We start from the raw sequence: 16,327 nt of genomic DNA, 5'->3' as shown, positions 1-16,327 counted from the left end.
AAAATTCTAGCTCAGAAGGTTTAAAAGTTACTAAACATGTAGCATCACGTGTTGTCGCACAGTAGAAGCCCCTTTTCAAAGCTTGACTGGTCACCTTTCTGTTGCTAATAGGGTGCAACCAATGTCCATACAATAGTACCAATGTTAAAAATGCCGAAATAATTAAGTTATACATTTACAAAATGTGCCACATTATGCAGCATAATTTGGCTTTTGTTGTCACATAATTTACTCAAGCCTGCCGCAATATTTGGCCCTCTCCTGCTGCATAATTCCAGTTGCCCTGGCTATAGGCAGAAAACGCCAGGCATCAATAGCCAGGGTCCAAGACAGTTATAGTAAGAGACAGTCAGGACTAGCGACATCTAGGGACTGGGCGAAAAACATACAGAGCACAACACGAGGGTATGAGACAACAGGACAGAAGACAACTATGGCAAGAGACAGACAGAGCAACACACAACTGGTGTGAAAGACAAGAGTGATCAATCAATCAATCAATCATAATATTTATTAAGCGCGCTATGTACCCGTCAGGGTTTCGAGGCGCTGAGGGGGGGGGGGTTGGGAGCGCTGCTGGTTTAGCGGTCGAAGAGCCAGGTCTTGAGGAGCCTTCTGAATGCGAGGAGGTCCTGGGTCTGGCGAAGAGATGTGGGGAGAGAGTTCCAGGTCTTGGCGGCGAGGAAGGAGAAGGATCTGCCGCCGGATGTCTTGCGCTGGATTCGGGGTACGATGGAGAGGGCGAGGTTGGCGGATCGGAGTTGACGTGTTGGAGTGTAGAAGTTGAGTCTGGTGTTGAGGTAGGAGGGTCCGGAGTTGTGAAGTGCCTTGTGAGCGTGGGTCAGGAGTTTGAAGGTGATCCTTTTGTCTTCCGGGAGCCAGTGGAGTTCCTTTAGGTGAGGGGAGATGTGACTTCGGCGGGGTATGTTGAGGATCAGTCGGGCGGAGGCATTTTGGATACGTTGGAGGCGTTTGATGTCTTTGGGATGCCTGTGTAGAGTGCGTTGCCGTAGTCAAGTCTGCTGCTGACGAGGGCCTGGGTCACCGTCTTTCTGGTTTCTGTTGGAATCCACTTGAAGATTCTGCGGAGCATTCGAAGGGTGTTGAAACAGGAGGAGGAGACGGCGCTGACCTGTTTGGACATGGTGAGGGCGGAGTCCAGGATGAAGCCGAGGTTTCTTGCGTGGCTGGCAGGGGTGGGTGGGGGTCCGAGGACGGAGGGCCACCATGAGTCGTTCCAGGCTGAGGGAGTGCGTCCGAGGATGAGGACTTCCGTCTTGTCGGAGTTGAGTTTCAGGCGACTGTTGTTCATCCAATCGGCGATGGATTTTAGTCCCTCGTGGAGGTTTGTTTTGGCGGTGAGCGGGTCTTTGGTCAGGGAGAGAACGAGCTGGGTATCGTCGGCGTAGGAGATGATGCTGAGATGATGTTGGCGGGCCAGTTGAGCGAGGGGGGCCATGTAGACGTTGAACAACGTGGGGCTGAGGGAGGATCCTTGGGGGACGCCGCAGATGAGGTTGGTGGCTTTGGAGCGGAAAGGGGAGAGACGGACTCTCTGCGTTCTGTCGGAGAGGAAGGATGAGATCCAGTGGAGGGCTTTATCTTGGATGCCGGCTTCCTGGAGGCGGGTCAGTAGGGTGCGGTGGCAGACGGTGTCAAAAGCGGCTGATAGGTCGAGGAGGATGAGGGCTGAGGTTTCACCGTTGTCCATTTGATGTCTGATGTCATCTGTGGCGGCGAGGAGGGCGGTCTCAGTGCTGTGGTTTCGTCTGAATCCGGATTGTGAGGGGTCCAGGATGGAATTGTCTTCGAGGAAGTGGGTGAGCTGAGTGTTGACGATCTTCTCGATGACTTTCACTGGAAAAGGGAGGAGAGAGATCGGACGGAAGTTTTTGAGGTCGTTGGGGTCAGCCTTGGGTTTTTTGAGGAGGGGTTGGATTTCTGCGTGTTTCCAGCTGTCCGGGAAGGTGGCAGAAGTGAAGGAGAGGTTGATGATCTTGCGGAGTTCGGGGGCGATGGTGGCGTTGGCTGAGTTGAAAACATGATGGGGGCAGGGGTCCGTGGGGGAGCCTGAGTGGATGGTGTTCATGGTTGCTATGGTTTCTGCCTCGTCCACGCGGGTCCAGGCGGTGAGGCGGCAGTCGCGGGAGGAGACGTCGGGGTGGGGTCTGGCGGTGGACCGGTGATGAAGCTGTCGTGGATGGTGGTGATTTTCTGGTGGAAGAAGGTGGAGAGGTCGTCGCAGAGTTTCTGGGAGGGCGGGATGTCGTTGGAGTTGGCTTTCGGATTGGAGAGTTCCTTCACGATGCCGAAGAGTTCTTTGCAGTCGTGGGCGTTGTTGTTGATGCGTTCGGTGAAGTGGGCGCGATTGGCGGTGCGGATCCGTTGGTGGTGTTCGCGGTTGGCGTTTTTGAGGGCGGCGAGGTTGTCGGGTGTGCGTTCTTGGATCCATTTCTTTTTGAGTTTCTGGCAGTTGCTTTTGGAGGTGGTGAGATCGTCTGTGAACCAGGCTGGTTTTTTCTTTCCTTGGATGGTGGTGGGTTTCTTGAGAGGGGCAAGGGTGTTGGCGCAGTCGAGGATCCATTGATGGAGGTTGATGGCGGCTGTGCTCGGGTCGATTGCGTCGGGTGGAAGGTTGTTGATGAGGGTGCTGGTCAGTTGTTCTTGGGTGACTTTGCCCCAGCGGCGGTGGGGAGGTAGCTGGATGCGGTGTTGCTCTGTGGTTTTCTTATAGGTGAAATGGACACAGTGATGGTCAGTCCAGTGGAGTTCGGAGGTGTGGCTGAAGGAAATGTGGTTGCTAGAGGTGAAGAGGGGGTCAAGGGTGTGACCGGCGATGTGGGTAGGTGTGTTGACTAGCTGGCGGAGACCGAGGTTGAGGAGGTTGGAGGTCAGTGACGCGGTGTTGACGTCGTTGGCATTTTCCAGATGGTAGTTCAGATCTCCCAGGAGGATGTAATCCGGGGAAGCGAGGGCGTGGGTGCTTGCAAGGTCAGCGATGGTGTCGTTGAAGGGGGCAGAAGTGCCGGCGGCAAGGCGCTGAAAAAAGCGAAAAAAACGAAAAACACTTACGGGACGGCGGAAAGCGGCACACGGGTCAAGTGAAGCTAGTCAGAGCCCACTAGACCCCAGGGATGAGGCGCAGGAGGATGCCTGCGGGTGGAGGAGGGCCTCGAACACGCAAACAGCAGCGTGGTCAGGGGACAGAGGCAGGAGGCAGCAGGTTGGTGCTGCGGTCGTGGGGGGCGAGCTCAGGACCTGAAACAGGTCAGAGGTCGCTCACTCGCGACGCGCAGCGCCAGCCATTAAGAAGGGAGGGGGGAGGGAGGAGCAGCTGGGAGGCGGGAGGCGGGAGGGAGCGGCAAATGGGGGCGCGAGGGGGGCGGGGCCGCAGGGAGGCAGCGGCAGGGAACGGGGAGCGCACAAGGGGCAAAACACTGAAAACGAGCAAAATACAAGCAGTTACAATAAGAAAAGCACACAATCAGAAAAACAAAATGGCACAATATACGATCGGGGAGACAGCAATCAGGGGGGCACAAAGGGGGCAGAAGCGCCGGCGGCGAGGCGCTGAAAAAAGCGAAAAAAAAGAAAAACACTTACGGGACGGCGGAAAGCGGCACACGGGTCAAGTGAAGCTAGTCAGAGCCCACTAGACCCCAGGGATGAGGCGCAGGAGGATGCCTGCGGGTGGAGGAGGGCCTCAAACACGCAAACAGCAGCGTGGTCAGGGGACAGAGGCAGGAGGCAGCAGGTTGGTGCTGCGGTCGTGGGGGGCGAGCTCAGGACCTGAAACAGTGATAGACAACAAGGCAAGAGAAAACAGAGCAGCACACAGCAGAGATGAAAGACAACAAGAGTGAGAGATGGCTAGGGTGAGAAACAACCATGGCAAGAGACATCCAGGGCTAAATGGAGGCGAAAGACAAACAGATAACTGGGGCAAGTGACAACAAGGTGAGAGGCAACTAGGGCGACACACAACCATGGTTAGAAACAACGATGAAGCAAGACGGGCTAGGTGAAAGGCAAACAGAGCAACACACAACAAGGATGTTAGACAAACATGCTGAGGGATAGCCAGGGCGTGGAGGCAAACAAAGCAATACGCAACCGGGGTGGGAGACACTGGGAATAAGAGATAACCAGGGTAAGAGACAAGAGAGCAGCAAGCAACCGAGGTGAGAGACAATCAGGGGGAAAGACAACCTAGGCTACAGAATAATAGAGCAACACACATCCGGGTGAGAAACAACCAGGGCAAGAAACAAGCAGGGAGAGAGACCACCTGGGTGCCAGACAGAGCAACACACAACGGGGAAGAGAGACGACCAGGGCACGAGGCAACCTAGGCGAGAGACAAACAGTGCAGGACAAAACAGAGTTGAGAGACAACGAGGGTCAGAAACAACCAGGATAAGAGACACTGAGCACCACACAATGGGGTGAAAGATAACCAGGGAGAGAGTGAAAATTATGTTGAGAATCAGGCATCGAGTGGGGGAGACGGCCACTGCTAAAGATAGCCCACGTCACAGAAATGCAGTGTTGGTGACAGGTAGGGTTTGGGACGGTCGGATCCAGGGGCAGATGGGCAGAGTTAGAGAAAGACAGGCTTAGAGACAGAGAGGGTTAGAGATGCTGGGGTTTACAGGAGGACGTCGCTTTAAACAGACAGGGTGACAGGCAGCCGAGATTAGAGACAGCCGAGATCAGACACAGCCAGCTTTGCGCTTGTAATCCCCTCCGAGCCCTGAACTCACGGTGCCGCCGGCACCCGACAAAATGGCAGCCACAGATGACAGCCCTGCTAAAAGGGGAGCCTCGGCTATTTCTTCCTTTTCGAAGAACGAAATTAGATTCATTATCAGTGCAACTGGCATGCTTCTTTTCGCCAGCATGTTCCTTTCAAATTGTGCCCTCCGCTCTCGTGCGTAATGGTCTGTTAGCTTGCTTCCTCTCAGCCATCCCTCCCCCGACCTCAAAGAAAAAGACCATTAAAGGAAGCGGAAAGAGAGGTGCCTTGGAGATCTTATGGGCCCAGGCGCTGTAGGAGCTAATGATGCTGCGGGGCCAGCATGCAGACCAGTGCCTCCGCGCCCCTGCCGCGAACTGAAATCACAGACAAAACAAGCATTTGCAATGCAATGGGTCTCGCATTTCCTCCTACTACTGGCGTTGTAAATTCCTAACTGGACTTTTCTTGACACATAAATTGATAATGAAAAGTAAAACAGTTGACATAAGCGAGCCGATTCAAAGCTCCATGGCCACCATGAGCATGAGCCCGAAGGAGAGACACAAAAGGAAAAAGAAGCTCGCTCGCAATCAAACATCCCGGCAATCGTACAATTATCCATGTAACAGGGTCAGTCTGCACGTCAGTAACAAAACCTTCCCAAGGGGGGACAAACGTTAAGCATTTACCAATGATGACACAGGATTTTTGAAAGGCAAGCCCACGAACAAGTGAAAGTGATGGGTGTGACGTGGGCATGGTTAAAAGCCCACAAGACTCACAACAGGTAAAAGGCACTTGCGCCCTTGACCTAAACACAATGGTTGGTATCCGAAGAACGCACCGGTGATCATGTTTGAAGGCACGCAAGAACATCCTGACACAAGTGTCAGATCTGTGAGGCTCACGCATGAGTAGCGCGCCCAGACCTGCCTTTTCTTTGGATACTGAGAGGCGTAGTTCTGCATTTCTAATAGGGTAAACAGAACTACAAATACTAGCATTCAACAAAAAACCTTGACCAAGTAAGGCATAGGCCTAGGAAAATGTATCACTTTGCTGTCCTTAAACGTCCAAATAAAGAGTGTACTTCTATATCTATATACATATAGAGGCCCTCATTATGACTTTGGTGGTCTTCCATGAAGACCGCCAAAGCCATGGCCGCCAGGAGACTGCCAGTGCTGGTGGTCTCCCGCCCGCCATATCATGGGTACTTCCTGATTTCCGCCACACTTTGGGTGGAAATCCGGCAGTAGTCATGCTGGCAGGCGGAGGCGCTCTGGTGGTTCTACCACCTGCACCGCCCTGCCAGTAGGACACCGCCCACCATTTTATGGGCCATAATATGGCCTGGCGGTGTCCTGCTGGCAGGGTGCTGCCGGCGGTTGAAGCGCCCCTTCCCGTTCCCTGCCAGACGACCTTCTCCCAGGAACAGGTGAGGTGATCGTCTGGCAGGGGATGGGGGTGGGAGGGTGAGGGATGGTGTGTGCGTGTGTATGAGTGTGTGGTGTCTGAGTGTGTGCATGAATGTGTGTGAGGAACGATGTGTATGAATGGGGGTGTGGGGTTGGGGGGAGGGGGAGAGGGGTCTAGTGCTTGCTGGGGGGGGAGCAGTTTACCAGTGACAGAGAAGAAATTCCCTGTCACCGGTAGCCCTTCCGCCATGGTTTTCATCGCGGTGCTACCGCTGCGGAAACCATGGTGGAAACCCGGCTCCTAATACCGCCGGCAGTCTTCTGTGAGCAGCCGGGTCAGAGATCATCATCTCCGGCTTGGCGGTTCCGACCGTCATGTTGGTATAAGTGGAGATGTGGCCGGTTGGAAGAGGCCAACCCGCCACACTCATTATGTGGTGGTCTTCACCGCCAGCCTGTTGGTGGTGGGACCGCCACATTCATAATGACCACAATAATGTTTACAAAGTTATATCATGTTTAAACTAAACTATGCTTGTTAAGTTCTTAACATGTTTGTAAAGGGGACAGTTGTTAAGTCCCTTTTTTTCCTATTTTTCAGGACCTCTGACTATTTTCCTCTTCTACCCACAGGTTGCAAAGTTGCCCTTCGTGATCAACGATGGCAAATGGCACCACATCTGCCTGACCTGGACCACCCGGGATGGGGTCTGGGAGGCCTATCAGGATGGCACCTTGAAAGGCAGCGGGGAGAACCTGGCCCCTTACCATCCCATCAAACCCCATGGAGTACTAGTGCTGGGGCAAGAACAGGTATGGCTCACATGAAATTCCAAACAGCTAAAAATATAAGCCTGAAATCGCCAGCTGCCCCATGCAAGAAAGTGACATTGTATCCTGGAAGTTGTAGTCCTGCATTAATACTGTTGGAAAAGCAAAACTACAACAGCCAGAATGTCAAGAAAAAAAAAGGAATGGAAGAGAAACTCATGCCTGTAATCTGACTGGCTCTGCCACAACCCTACTTGTGTTATTGAAGTACTAGTCTGTCTGGATATCCCTTTGTTTCTCCAATAGTCTGCCCCACCTGTGCTCCCGGGCAGTTATACCACACACCTTAAGAGCGGGGGGCCATGGCTTCCTGTGGGACACGGTTTTTGACCAGGCATAGGCTAGTTTTTCTTTTAAGAATGGTAAAATCTTGCAAATTTGCAAAATTATTTGCCATATGACAACATTTCACATGATTTTTGTCCGTAAGAGACTGGTTCTAGAATGGCACAGCACAACCCAATCACAGAGAAATGTTCTCCTTCAGCGCCAGTCTCCTACTGGTATCTTGCATTAATTCTGGACACAAGTTACACCCCTGAGTTCAATTTTCTGATGAGATACTGGCCAGAAAATGTACATTATATGCATAACTGTGCAATTTTTAATTGTAACCACCAAAAATGTGCAATTGCACCCTCCCCAGTACTAAGCAAGACTTTGTGCTGGAACTCTGGCCTTTGATAGAGTAATATTTGTATCATATGCACTGCACTTTAAGTTTTACTAGGATCAATTTTCTCTAAATTCATAGAAGCCGTAGGAATGGGAAAAGACTCTAAAGGATCTTCACCTCACATCCAGCTCTTAATAAAGATATCTAAGAAAAAAGCAGCAACAAGCACCTCTAACAATATATCCACATTAGTGTGAGAAATGATAATGTGGGCAGGGAGTGTGTAAAGTTGTGCATTCATACAAATATGCATCACTAAGTAACTGTTTTTGAAACCACAGATAGTTAAGCTTTAGAGTAGCTATTCATAGTTTAGACAAGGGGTCATTCAGGCTATGGGAGTAGTTATTTATTCTATTCCCTTTTGTACATCTCCCCGGCTGCTGGGGAGGGTCGGGAGCCTGCTGAAGCTGATTCACACCTGAGCCAATCCTTATAAAAAACAATCTGCATTATGTTCCTGCGACACCCTGCCCTACTACCTCTGATGCCAACATCTCCTCATATGACCCTAGGCCACCCAGCTTATGGTGCTGGCTTCCCAGTATATCCTACATAGTAATGCTCAAAGTACGGCCCGGGGGCCACGCGCGGCCCTCCTGACCTTCCATGCAGCCCCCAGCTGAACAACTGCACGGGCTGCTGAGAGCACTAACATTCATAAAGATGTTAATTAAACGGGCAAGCATTTATCTACAATAACTGGAAGAATTAAGCAAATAAGGTGCCCTGCACCATTTAACTTTAGGAACACATTCTTTTTAAGACACCTTTCAACAAAGGTGTAAAAAAAAAGTCTTCATCAACATATGCTTCACCTTAGTACATCAGATTATGCCAGTGCTTTGAGATGTATTTTTTAAAAGTGACAGTTTTCAAAATGAACATAGAAACAGTCATGCCTCCTCCCACAATGGCAACAATGCCAATACTGAATGAAGAGGCAAACCAGTTATCACCAGGAACCCTATGGGTGGGCTGGGTTGTTTTTATAGATGGACAACATTATAACTTATTAAATCAAACAATCAAAATATTTTGTACGCCTTATATTTTAACCACATCCATTTCAAGGTACTCTTATAGATCAAAATGGAAAAGGGAGGCTAAGTGAAATTAGACAATTGCCTAAGATCACACAATCTTCCTTTTCACACTTCGCTCTCCTAAGGTAGCAAAAGCAAGCAGAGAAGGCTTACCCCAAGGTGCAGTACGTGAAGGGATAGTGACTCAGATACACAATAAAACAGTATTTTCACAGCTATGAATCTTCTATTGACTAGAGGTTTAATTTAGACAATGCATATGATGTGTTTTCCCTACGCTTGACGTAACCCCCACAGTACCCCTCCCTCCCCCACACACAAAGCCCACCCCCATTGTACTGGCGTCAGTGCGGCTCTTGGGTACACCACAAACTATACTTTGTGGCACCTGTGAACATGTTTGTGAGTACCCATGTTCTAAAACAATCTTTACTACCCGTAATATTAACCATCTCTGAACCCCAAAAATCTCTTACTTGACATTATCCGCCCTGAAATCCAAAAAAACCTTTTCTGCTCCTTGACTCTACCCATTCCTGAATCCTAAAAATCCCTTATTGCCTCTATTTAAATTACATAACCTTAAAAAATAAAAAACACATACACACGCACCCCATGTTTATGTCACTTGAAAGTATAAAAAAGCCTTTGACTGTAAAGTAAAATAACACAATCTAAATTGAGTGAAAGCCCACCATCAAAGTACTTGCATGCGATGTAATGGTAGCATACGAATCAAGACATCTCTTGCTGACCAGTGATTGCTACTTGTGATATCTAAATGGGTACCAATGTCAACTCTCAGCAGTACTTCTCTCCCATTCATACAGTGAAAGCATTACTCTACATGGCGTTACGGCACAGCGTCTGCACTTCTCAGCCAGACTGCTATGCTTTTCATGAGACTGCACTTTCCACCTATGTAGGACATCCATGCTTTTTATGGGCCGTAGAAGTTCTGAGGAGGTGGCTACTGTATTATGAACCTCTATCTGTGCCAAGACGCCTGAGAAGGTTCTTCAGTATTGACCCCCTTCTCATGCACTAGCAGAGCAAAATTAGAGAAGTAAATACGTCTCCTGTTTTATTTTCAGTAACAAAAACAATGTCGCAGAGGTAGCATTCAACTTACAATGGTCATCAATTCTATACAAGGTAATTTATACCATCTTAGAGAAGGAAAAGAAAAGGAAAAATATGACCCAAACTGAAGAATTGATAAAATATCATTTTTTTAAATAACTGTTTTTTTTTTAGAAATTAGCATTTCATAGGAGTTTCTCAAGTGCAATGTGCTAAGAACGGGCTCAAAAATGGGAAGCGGCAACAAAATTTACACAAAGAGGGGCAGCAAAAAGAAAAAAATGATCAATACAACCTTTTTGACGACGTTTGACAATATATCAACTAAAAAGGAACTATACATTCCCTTTGTTCAATGAATTATGTCAAAATATGGTTTACTCAAAGATTGTGTTCTTTTCACTGCTCCTCTGTCTTCGTGTGAACCTCTTTCGCTGTTCGCTCTTCTTTGAGCCTGTTCTTTGCACACTGCACTTGAGACAATTTGAAATGCTGCTTTCGAAAAAACAATCAGTTATTTTTTAAAAAAATGATATTTTGCTAATTCTCCAGTTTGGGTCATATTTTTTCTTCTCTTTTCTTCTCTATGATGGTATAAAATACCTTATATTGAATTGATGACCGTTGTAAGTTGAATATTTCCTGTGGGACATTGTTGTTGTTATGATCAATACCCAGGTCCCTGAGAGGTTTATGGGTAACTCCTGTTGTTTACATGACTCTCATTTTCAGGCGTGCCACCTCCATAATGTGAACCCTTTATTACAGAGGACATGAAACTCCATCTCTAGCCAACGACCCTTTGGGTCCTTGTTCATTAATGAGGAAACTGATACTATTGGAACCAAAAGCTTTCAGTTGAAGTTACTCTGCAGACGCCGATGAATGGTTCATTAGAGTGATTTTTAATTGCATTTTATTTATATTCTGAAAGTAGCGAGCCTTATCTAGGCGATGAATGAGCAAAAGTTGCGGGAGCACAGGCCAATGGGTCAAGACAGTGCAATTATCATACTTAGCAAACATCTAGAGCATTATCTATCAAGAGTGAACAATGCTTCTACAGATGGTTAGTGGCAGTTCTTTCCAATATGTGGGGCCAAGAACCGAAAATCTCTGGTCACCGTGTGCTATATATTTTGTTCCGAAAACTAGTAGGTGCAGAAAGTCACCAAAGGCCTAGTGGCCAGATAAAAAATGTAATTGTATAAATTAAAGAAAATAATTTACAATGCATCTTACCTATAACAATGTAACCTCACATACACATAGATCCAAAACAATGCCAGGTTATGATATATTTACTGTCAGACCTACAGTTTCAGAAGACTGTCTATGACATATTAGTAACAACTGAGTCAATGATATTCTGTAACAAATTATTATTTATACAAAGTTCTCATTTATTCAAATGATCCAAGTTGCTTGGAGGTCAAGCTCAAATATTAAATCATTCACCCAATATCTCAGTTCGATCGACCATTGCAAGATAATTAATTTCACTGAGACATCTAAAGTTCTCAAATGGGTGAGAGGACTGTATTCCTCAAATCAAAAATTGTGGGGCAAATACCTAGGATGTGGTGAATTGTCTCTAAGTATAAATTACGTAATTGACAACACCGGTCTTCCTGTGCAATACCCTTCCAGGATCCTTCAAATGTATAGGTGTGTACTGGAGTCGGAAATGGAGGCTTTGCCTTTTAGTAGGGGGACATGAGATGCTAAGCATATAAGATAGCCTTGTTGGATGAAGTCTTCTGAGGGGACATCTTTGATATTTATAATTAGAACACTTTTCAAGATCTTGAATAAAAGTACGTTCATTACTGGGTTTCTTCACTAAAGTTTTACTCGGGAGCAAAAGCATCTCTTTCAGTGATTCTCAATATCCCAAATTATATTCAGCAACACATTGCTGCAGTTGTAGCACAAAAGAAGACTTACTGTTGCTGCTCCATCCCAGAGAGAGTGCTGAATAAATCAACATTTCAACATTTTCAGGTAACCTAGCTCAGCTTTTGTACACAGTGATAGGTAACAGAACGTGCATCCACTAGGACTGAAACAGACATCACATGTAATTCTCATCCAGTGCTACTGTGGAGGGTTGAAGTTGTCATATTAAACAGATTGCGCACACACCTCATTCTAATAGCTTCCTACTTGTTATTAGTTGATCCCATAAAAGCAATGGACTCATACAAATTAACAGGATTGACTTTGCAACAAAAAGCAGACAAGGCAGCTTCTCTCGGTCCACTCCTGTAGGTAACCACGAGCCTCTTCCGGCCATTAACAATTCCAGAACAGCACTTGGTCACAGATGACTAATGTATGTTCCAGGTTGCCTTAATATCCACCAATACGCCTAAATACGGATCTTAATTAACAAGCTCAATTTCAGTATTATCGATAAACCAACTACATTTGGCTTTCTTCTGGGGAATGTATGGTTTGGTTCTGAATAAGTTGATTTTAAGTAATTGCTAAAGTTGCATACCTGAAACTGGTTTGACAGCCTTTTCAAGCTCAACGGAATTTCAGATTGAAGTATTAGGTCATCCACAAAGGCCAAGCGTGTTATTTTGACACTCTTCAAACTAGGGATCAAACTCTCGACCTGGTCAAGGGTATCCATTAAGTTGGTCATACAAAGTGAAAGAAGTATTGCATTGGTGGTCAAAAGTTTTGGCAATAGCCCATTGTCATTAGAGAGTTTTACAGGCACTAAGGGGTGATGCTGGTGTGCGCGAATCAGATCGATTTCCTTAAGAGCTGTACCATACCATAGCATAGCATACCATACCATACACAATAAAACACACAAAGGTTTGTATTTCACTCAACCTTAGCTTGCTTGCCAAAATGGCCATTGCATGTATATTGTAATAACAGTTTCGTCGTTTCCCATTTCAAGAGCTTATCTAAGAAAAAGTTTGGGAAGTGTTTCTTCTTTGAGGCGAGCATTGCAATTAAACAACAGCTACTAGAATTCTGAAATCGACCCTCGCTTTTATTTTGGGTGCAGAATGCAACTGCTCCACAAACTGTGAATACTCCTGTGATACATGATGTATAAGATGAGAGGCTATGTATTCCTATTTTTTTGTCCAAGATTAGAAGGTGCCATGTAATGGACACATATTAAGAACAGTGTCAGTATTTTAAACTTGACCCTGGATTTGGCAGGCAGCTTTCTGCAGCTTTAAAATTGAGTCAATTTTAGGGAGTTCTAGAATACTGTGAACTGCTGCAGTAAGTCATTGCTGCAGTCGTGCAAGCAGACAATTTAGGAGCCCTCCACAAAGAGCACTTCCAAAAAGCAATTTGGAATTTATTTGTGCTCCTATCACGTTTTATGGGATTCCACTGCAGCATAGAGTTGTTTATGAAGCCTGCAGACCGTGAGCCAGGATTGTTTGGTGACCTTGACAGTTTGAGGAGATAAACTTAAACTTGAGTGCCAATGAATCCTAAAGTTTTTACCTGTTTTGGGACAAAAACTATTCAATTTTATAGCACTGGGACCCTCTTGTAGTAATATGTGTTAAAAATGTCAAACTAGCAAGATGTTAAGTCCATGGAATGTTTAGCATGGCTTGCATTTAATCACATTGTTTGCTGCATAATTTTTCTTTCCGAGCCACAAACTTTGTCAGCGTATTTTGCGTAATTCTAGTGGTCCTTCTCACAAGTAAAGTTAGTTCATAATGGACCCTCTGTTTGTGAGATCATGTATTTGGAATCTCTCTGGAAGACCCGTGGCCAAATTACCTGCCTTGCACTGCGCACCCCTAGCCACACACACAAGTTGCACTATAAATAGTTGCCACGGTCATTGGACATTCAAAAGGATTGCGGTCTACGGCGGCCTCTTACTGCCCACTCCTACACCCTCAGATGAAGTGTCATGCGCCACACACACAAGTTGCACTGTAAATAGTTGTCAAAGTCATTGCATGTCCTAGAAGGCTCTAGGGGGTTTGGGGTGGCCTCTCCCTGCCCACCCCTATATCCCCAGCTGAAGTGCCATGCGCCACACACACAAGTTGCACTGTAAATAATTGTCAAGGTCATTGCACATTCAAAAGGATCGCGGAGTACGGCGGCCTCTTACTGCCCACTCCTACACCCTCAGCTGAAGTTTCATGCGCCACACACACAAGTTGCACTGTAGATAATTGTCAAGGTCATTGCACGTTCTAGAAGGCTCTAGGAGGTTAGGGGTGACCTCTCACTGCCCACCCCTACACCCTCAGCTGAAGTGTCATGCGCCACACACACAAGTTGCACTGTAAATAATTGTCAAGGTCATTGCACGTTCTAGAAGGCTCTAGGAGGTTAGGGGTGACCTCTCACTGCCCACCCCTACACCCTCAGATGAAGTGTCATGCGCCACACACACAAGTTGCACTGTAAATAATTGTCAAGGTCATTGCATGTTCTAGAAGGCTCTAGGAGGTTAGGGGTGACCTCTCACTGCCCACCCCTACACCCTCAGCTGAAGTGTCATGCGCCACACACACAAGTTGCACTGTAAATAATTGTCAAGGTCATTGCATGTTCTAGAAGGCTCTAGGAGGTTAGGGGTGACCTCTCACTGCCCACCCCTACACCCTCAGCTGAAGTGTCATGCGCCACACACACAAGTTGCACTGTAAATAATTGTCAAGGTCATTGCATGTTCTAGAAGGCTCTAGGAGGTAAGGGGTGACCTCTCACTGCCCACCCCTACACCCTCAGATGAAGTGCCAAGCGCCACACACACAAGTTGCACTGTAAATAGTTGTCAAGGTCATTGCATGTTCTAGAAGGCTCTAGGAGGTTAGGGGTGGCCTCTCACTGCCCACCCCTACACCCTCAGCTGAAGTGCCAAGCGCCACACACACAAGTTGCACTGTAAATAGTTGTCAAGGTCATTGCACATTCAAAAGGCTCGAGGAGGACGGGGAGGGGGCAGTGGCTGAGGGAGACAGAACGGCAACGCAGTATCTTGCTCCTCCTAAAGAAACAGCCCTGCAGATTTTGCGTCTCTGCCTCCTTAGAAGGAGGACTGCGCAGAGCAGGCCAGGAGGGTGAGTACATCAGAGCGAGTGGCAGAGACAGAAAGAGGCCCAGGCTCCCCGCCAGCAGTGCTGCTTTTGATGATAACACATTGAGACAAAGGCAGTCCCCCCCACCCTTGCCTTTGAAGCCATGAATTCATTTGCCGTTGGTTGGAGATAAAGCAATGTCCAGGGCCCTTTGTAGCAGGGGGAAGTATGATCCAGCTTACAAAGCAGCGCGTTCTTCTCATGCAGCGTCAGCTGGTGGCCAAGACGTCTGATGTTTGATGGATGTGTCCCCGAGAGAGGTACTCAGAGGGCCATGGCAGGTTTCATCTACAGAGCCAGAGCTTAGCAGCGCAGAGTGTAGCAACTGATGCACTTCTGTCGCTTGGAAGAAAAGGGCGAGGGGAAGAGCATCTGACCGTGGTCACAGAGTGAACCACTTTTAATGTGACCGATGCCCTGCCACAAACCCCTGAAAGCCACATAGTTAGCCACATAATTTCTTCTCTGAGCCTCAACTAAATGGAGGTAGTTGTCATTTGCAAGGCTTCCTCTCACACACATGCATGTGCATACACAAAACCTCCTAAGTCATACTCAAAAGCAAATATAATTTTTGGTACAAAATACCTACACACAAAAAAAGCGAACCAGCAGAAGATACATACTAGTGTGACAGACTCCGCAATAAAAGCAAAAAGTATTTGGAGACAAAGAACCCTCACCCACAATTTGTGGCATGCTTCACCACTGGGTACTCTCCATATTCAAGGCAAATCATTGTTTAATGAGCTCAGCCAACATTGGGAGCTCTTATATGTTCATGAAACATAATTGGAAGATCTCAGAGACTTAAGAATAAAATTATCTAGTGGGTCTTTCAAATAAAATTCAATGGGGGTGCTCATGATAATATTAACAAGCATTTACAATGTAATAAGTCTTGCGTTTGCTCGAGTAAGAGCAATTAGCACTGTAAATTCTTAACTGGACTTTTGTTGCCATACAAATTGAAAATAAAAAGTAAAATAGTTGACATAAGCGAGCTGATTCAAAGCGCCACGGCCGTCATGAGCACTAAGGAGAGACAGAGAAGGAAAAAGATGTTTGCTCGCAGTCAAACGTATCGGCAAAAGTGCAATTATCCATCTAACAGGGTTGATGGCCAAGGCGATAATAAAACTGCCCCAAGGAGGGAGAAACGTAAAGCATTTACCAACGATATCAAAGGCTTTTTGAAAGGCAAGCCCACCAAAAAAGTGATAGTGATGGGCTTGCGGTGGGCATGGGTAAAAGCCCACAGATAGATTACAACATGCCAGAGCGCATGCGCGCTCAACCTTAAAAAACGTGTAAGGGGAGTGCCATGGAAAAACAGTTAATGCCTGATCATAAGAGTGGATCTGTTTCAGCCAGCTTTGAAGCCCAGCCAGGTCAGTGACCTTCTTCAGGATGTGTGACACTTGACTCTTACCCTCTCT

At 47.0% G+C, this 16,327-nt stretch overlaps 1 protein-coding gene across 2 annotated transcripts in view; it reads left to right on the top strand.

The window, feature by feature from the left end:
- Positions 1–16,327, top strand: part of NPTX1 (neuronal pentraxin 1) — a 57,758-nt gene that overhangs the window by 25,603 nt on the left and 15,828 nt on the right. For both annotated transcript variants that reach the window (XM_069199729.1, XM_069199731.1), the window contains exon 4: positions 6,790–6,969. In XM_069199729.1, the coding sequence (XP_069055830.1) occupies positions 6,790–6,969 (180 nt within the window). The remainder of the gene's footprint in view (positions 1–6,789; positions 6,970–16,327) is intronic.

Source organism: Pleurodeles waltl, chromosome 7 (genome assembly GCF_031143425.1).
Source record: "Pleurodeles waltl isolate 20211129_DDA chromosome 7, aPleWal1.hap1.20221129, whole genome shotgun sequence".
Lineage (NCBI taxonomy): Eukaryota > Metazoa > Chordata > Amphibia > Caudata > Salamandridae > Pleurodeles > Pleurodeles waltl.
The sequence above is the reverse complement of the archived record's forward strand: the minus strand, read 5'-3'. Positions and strand labels throughout refer to the sequence as shown.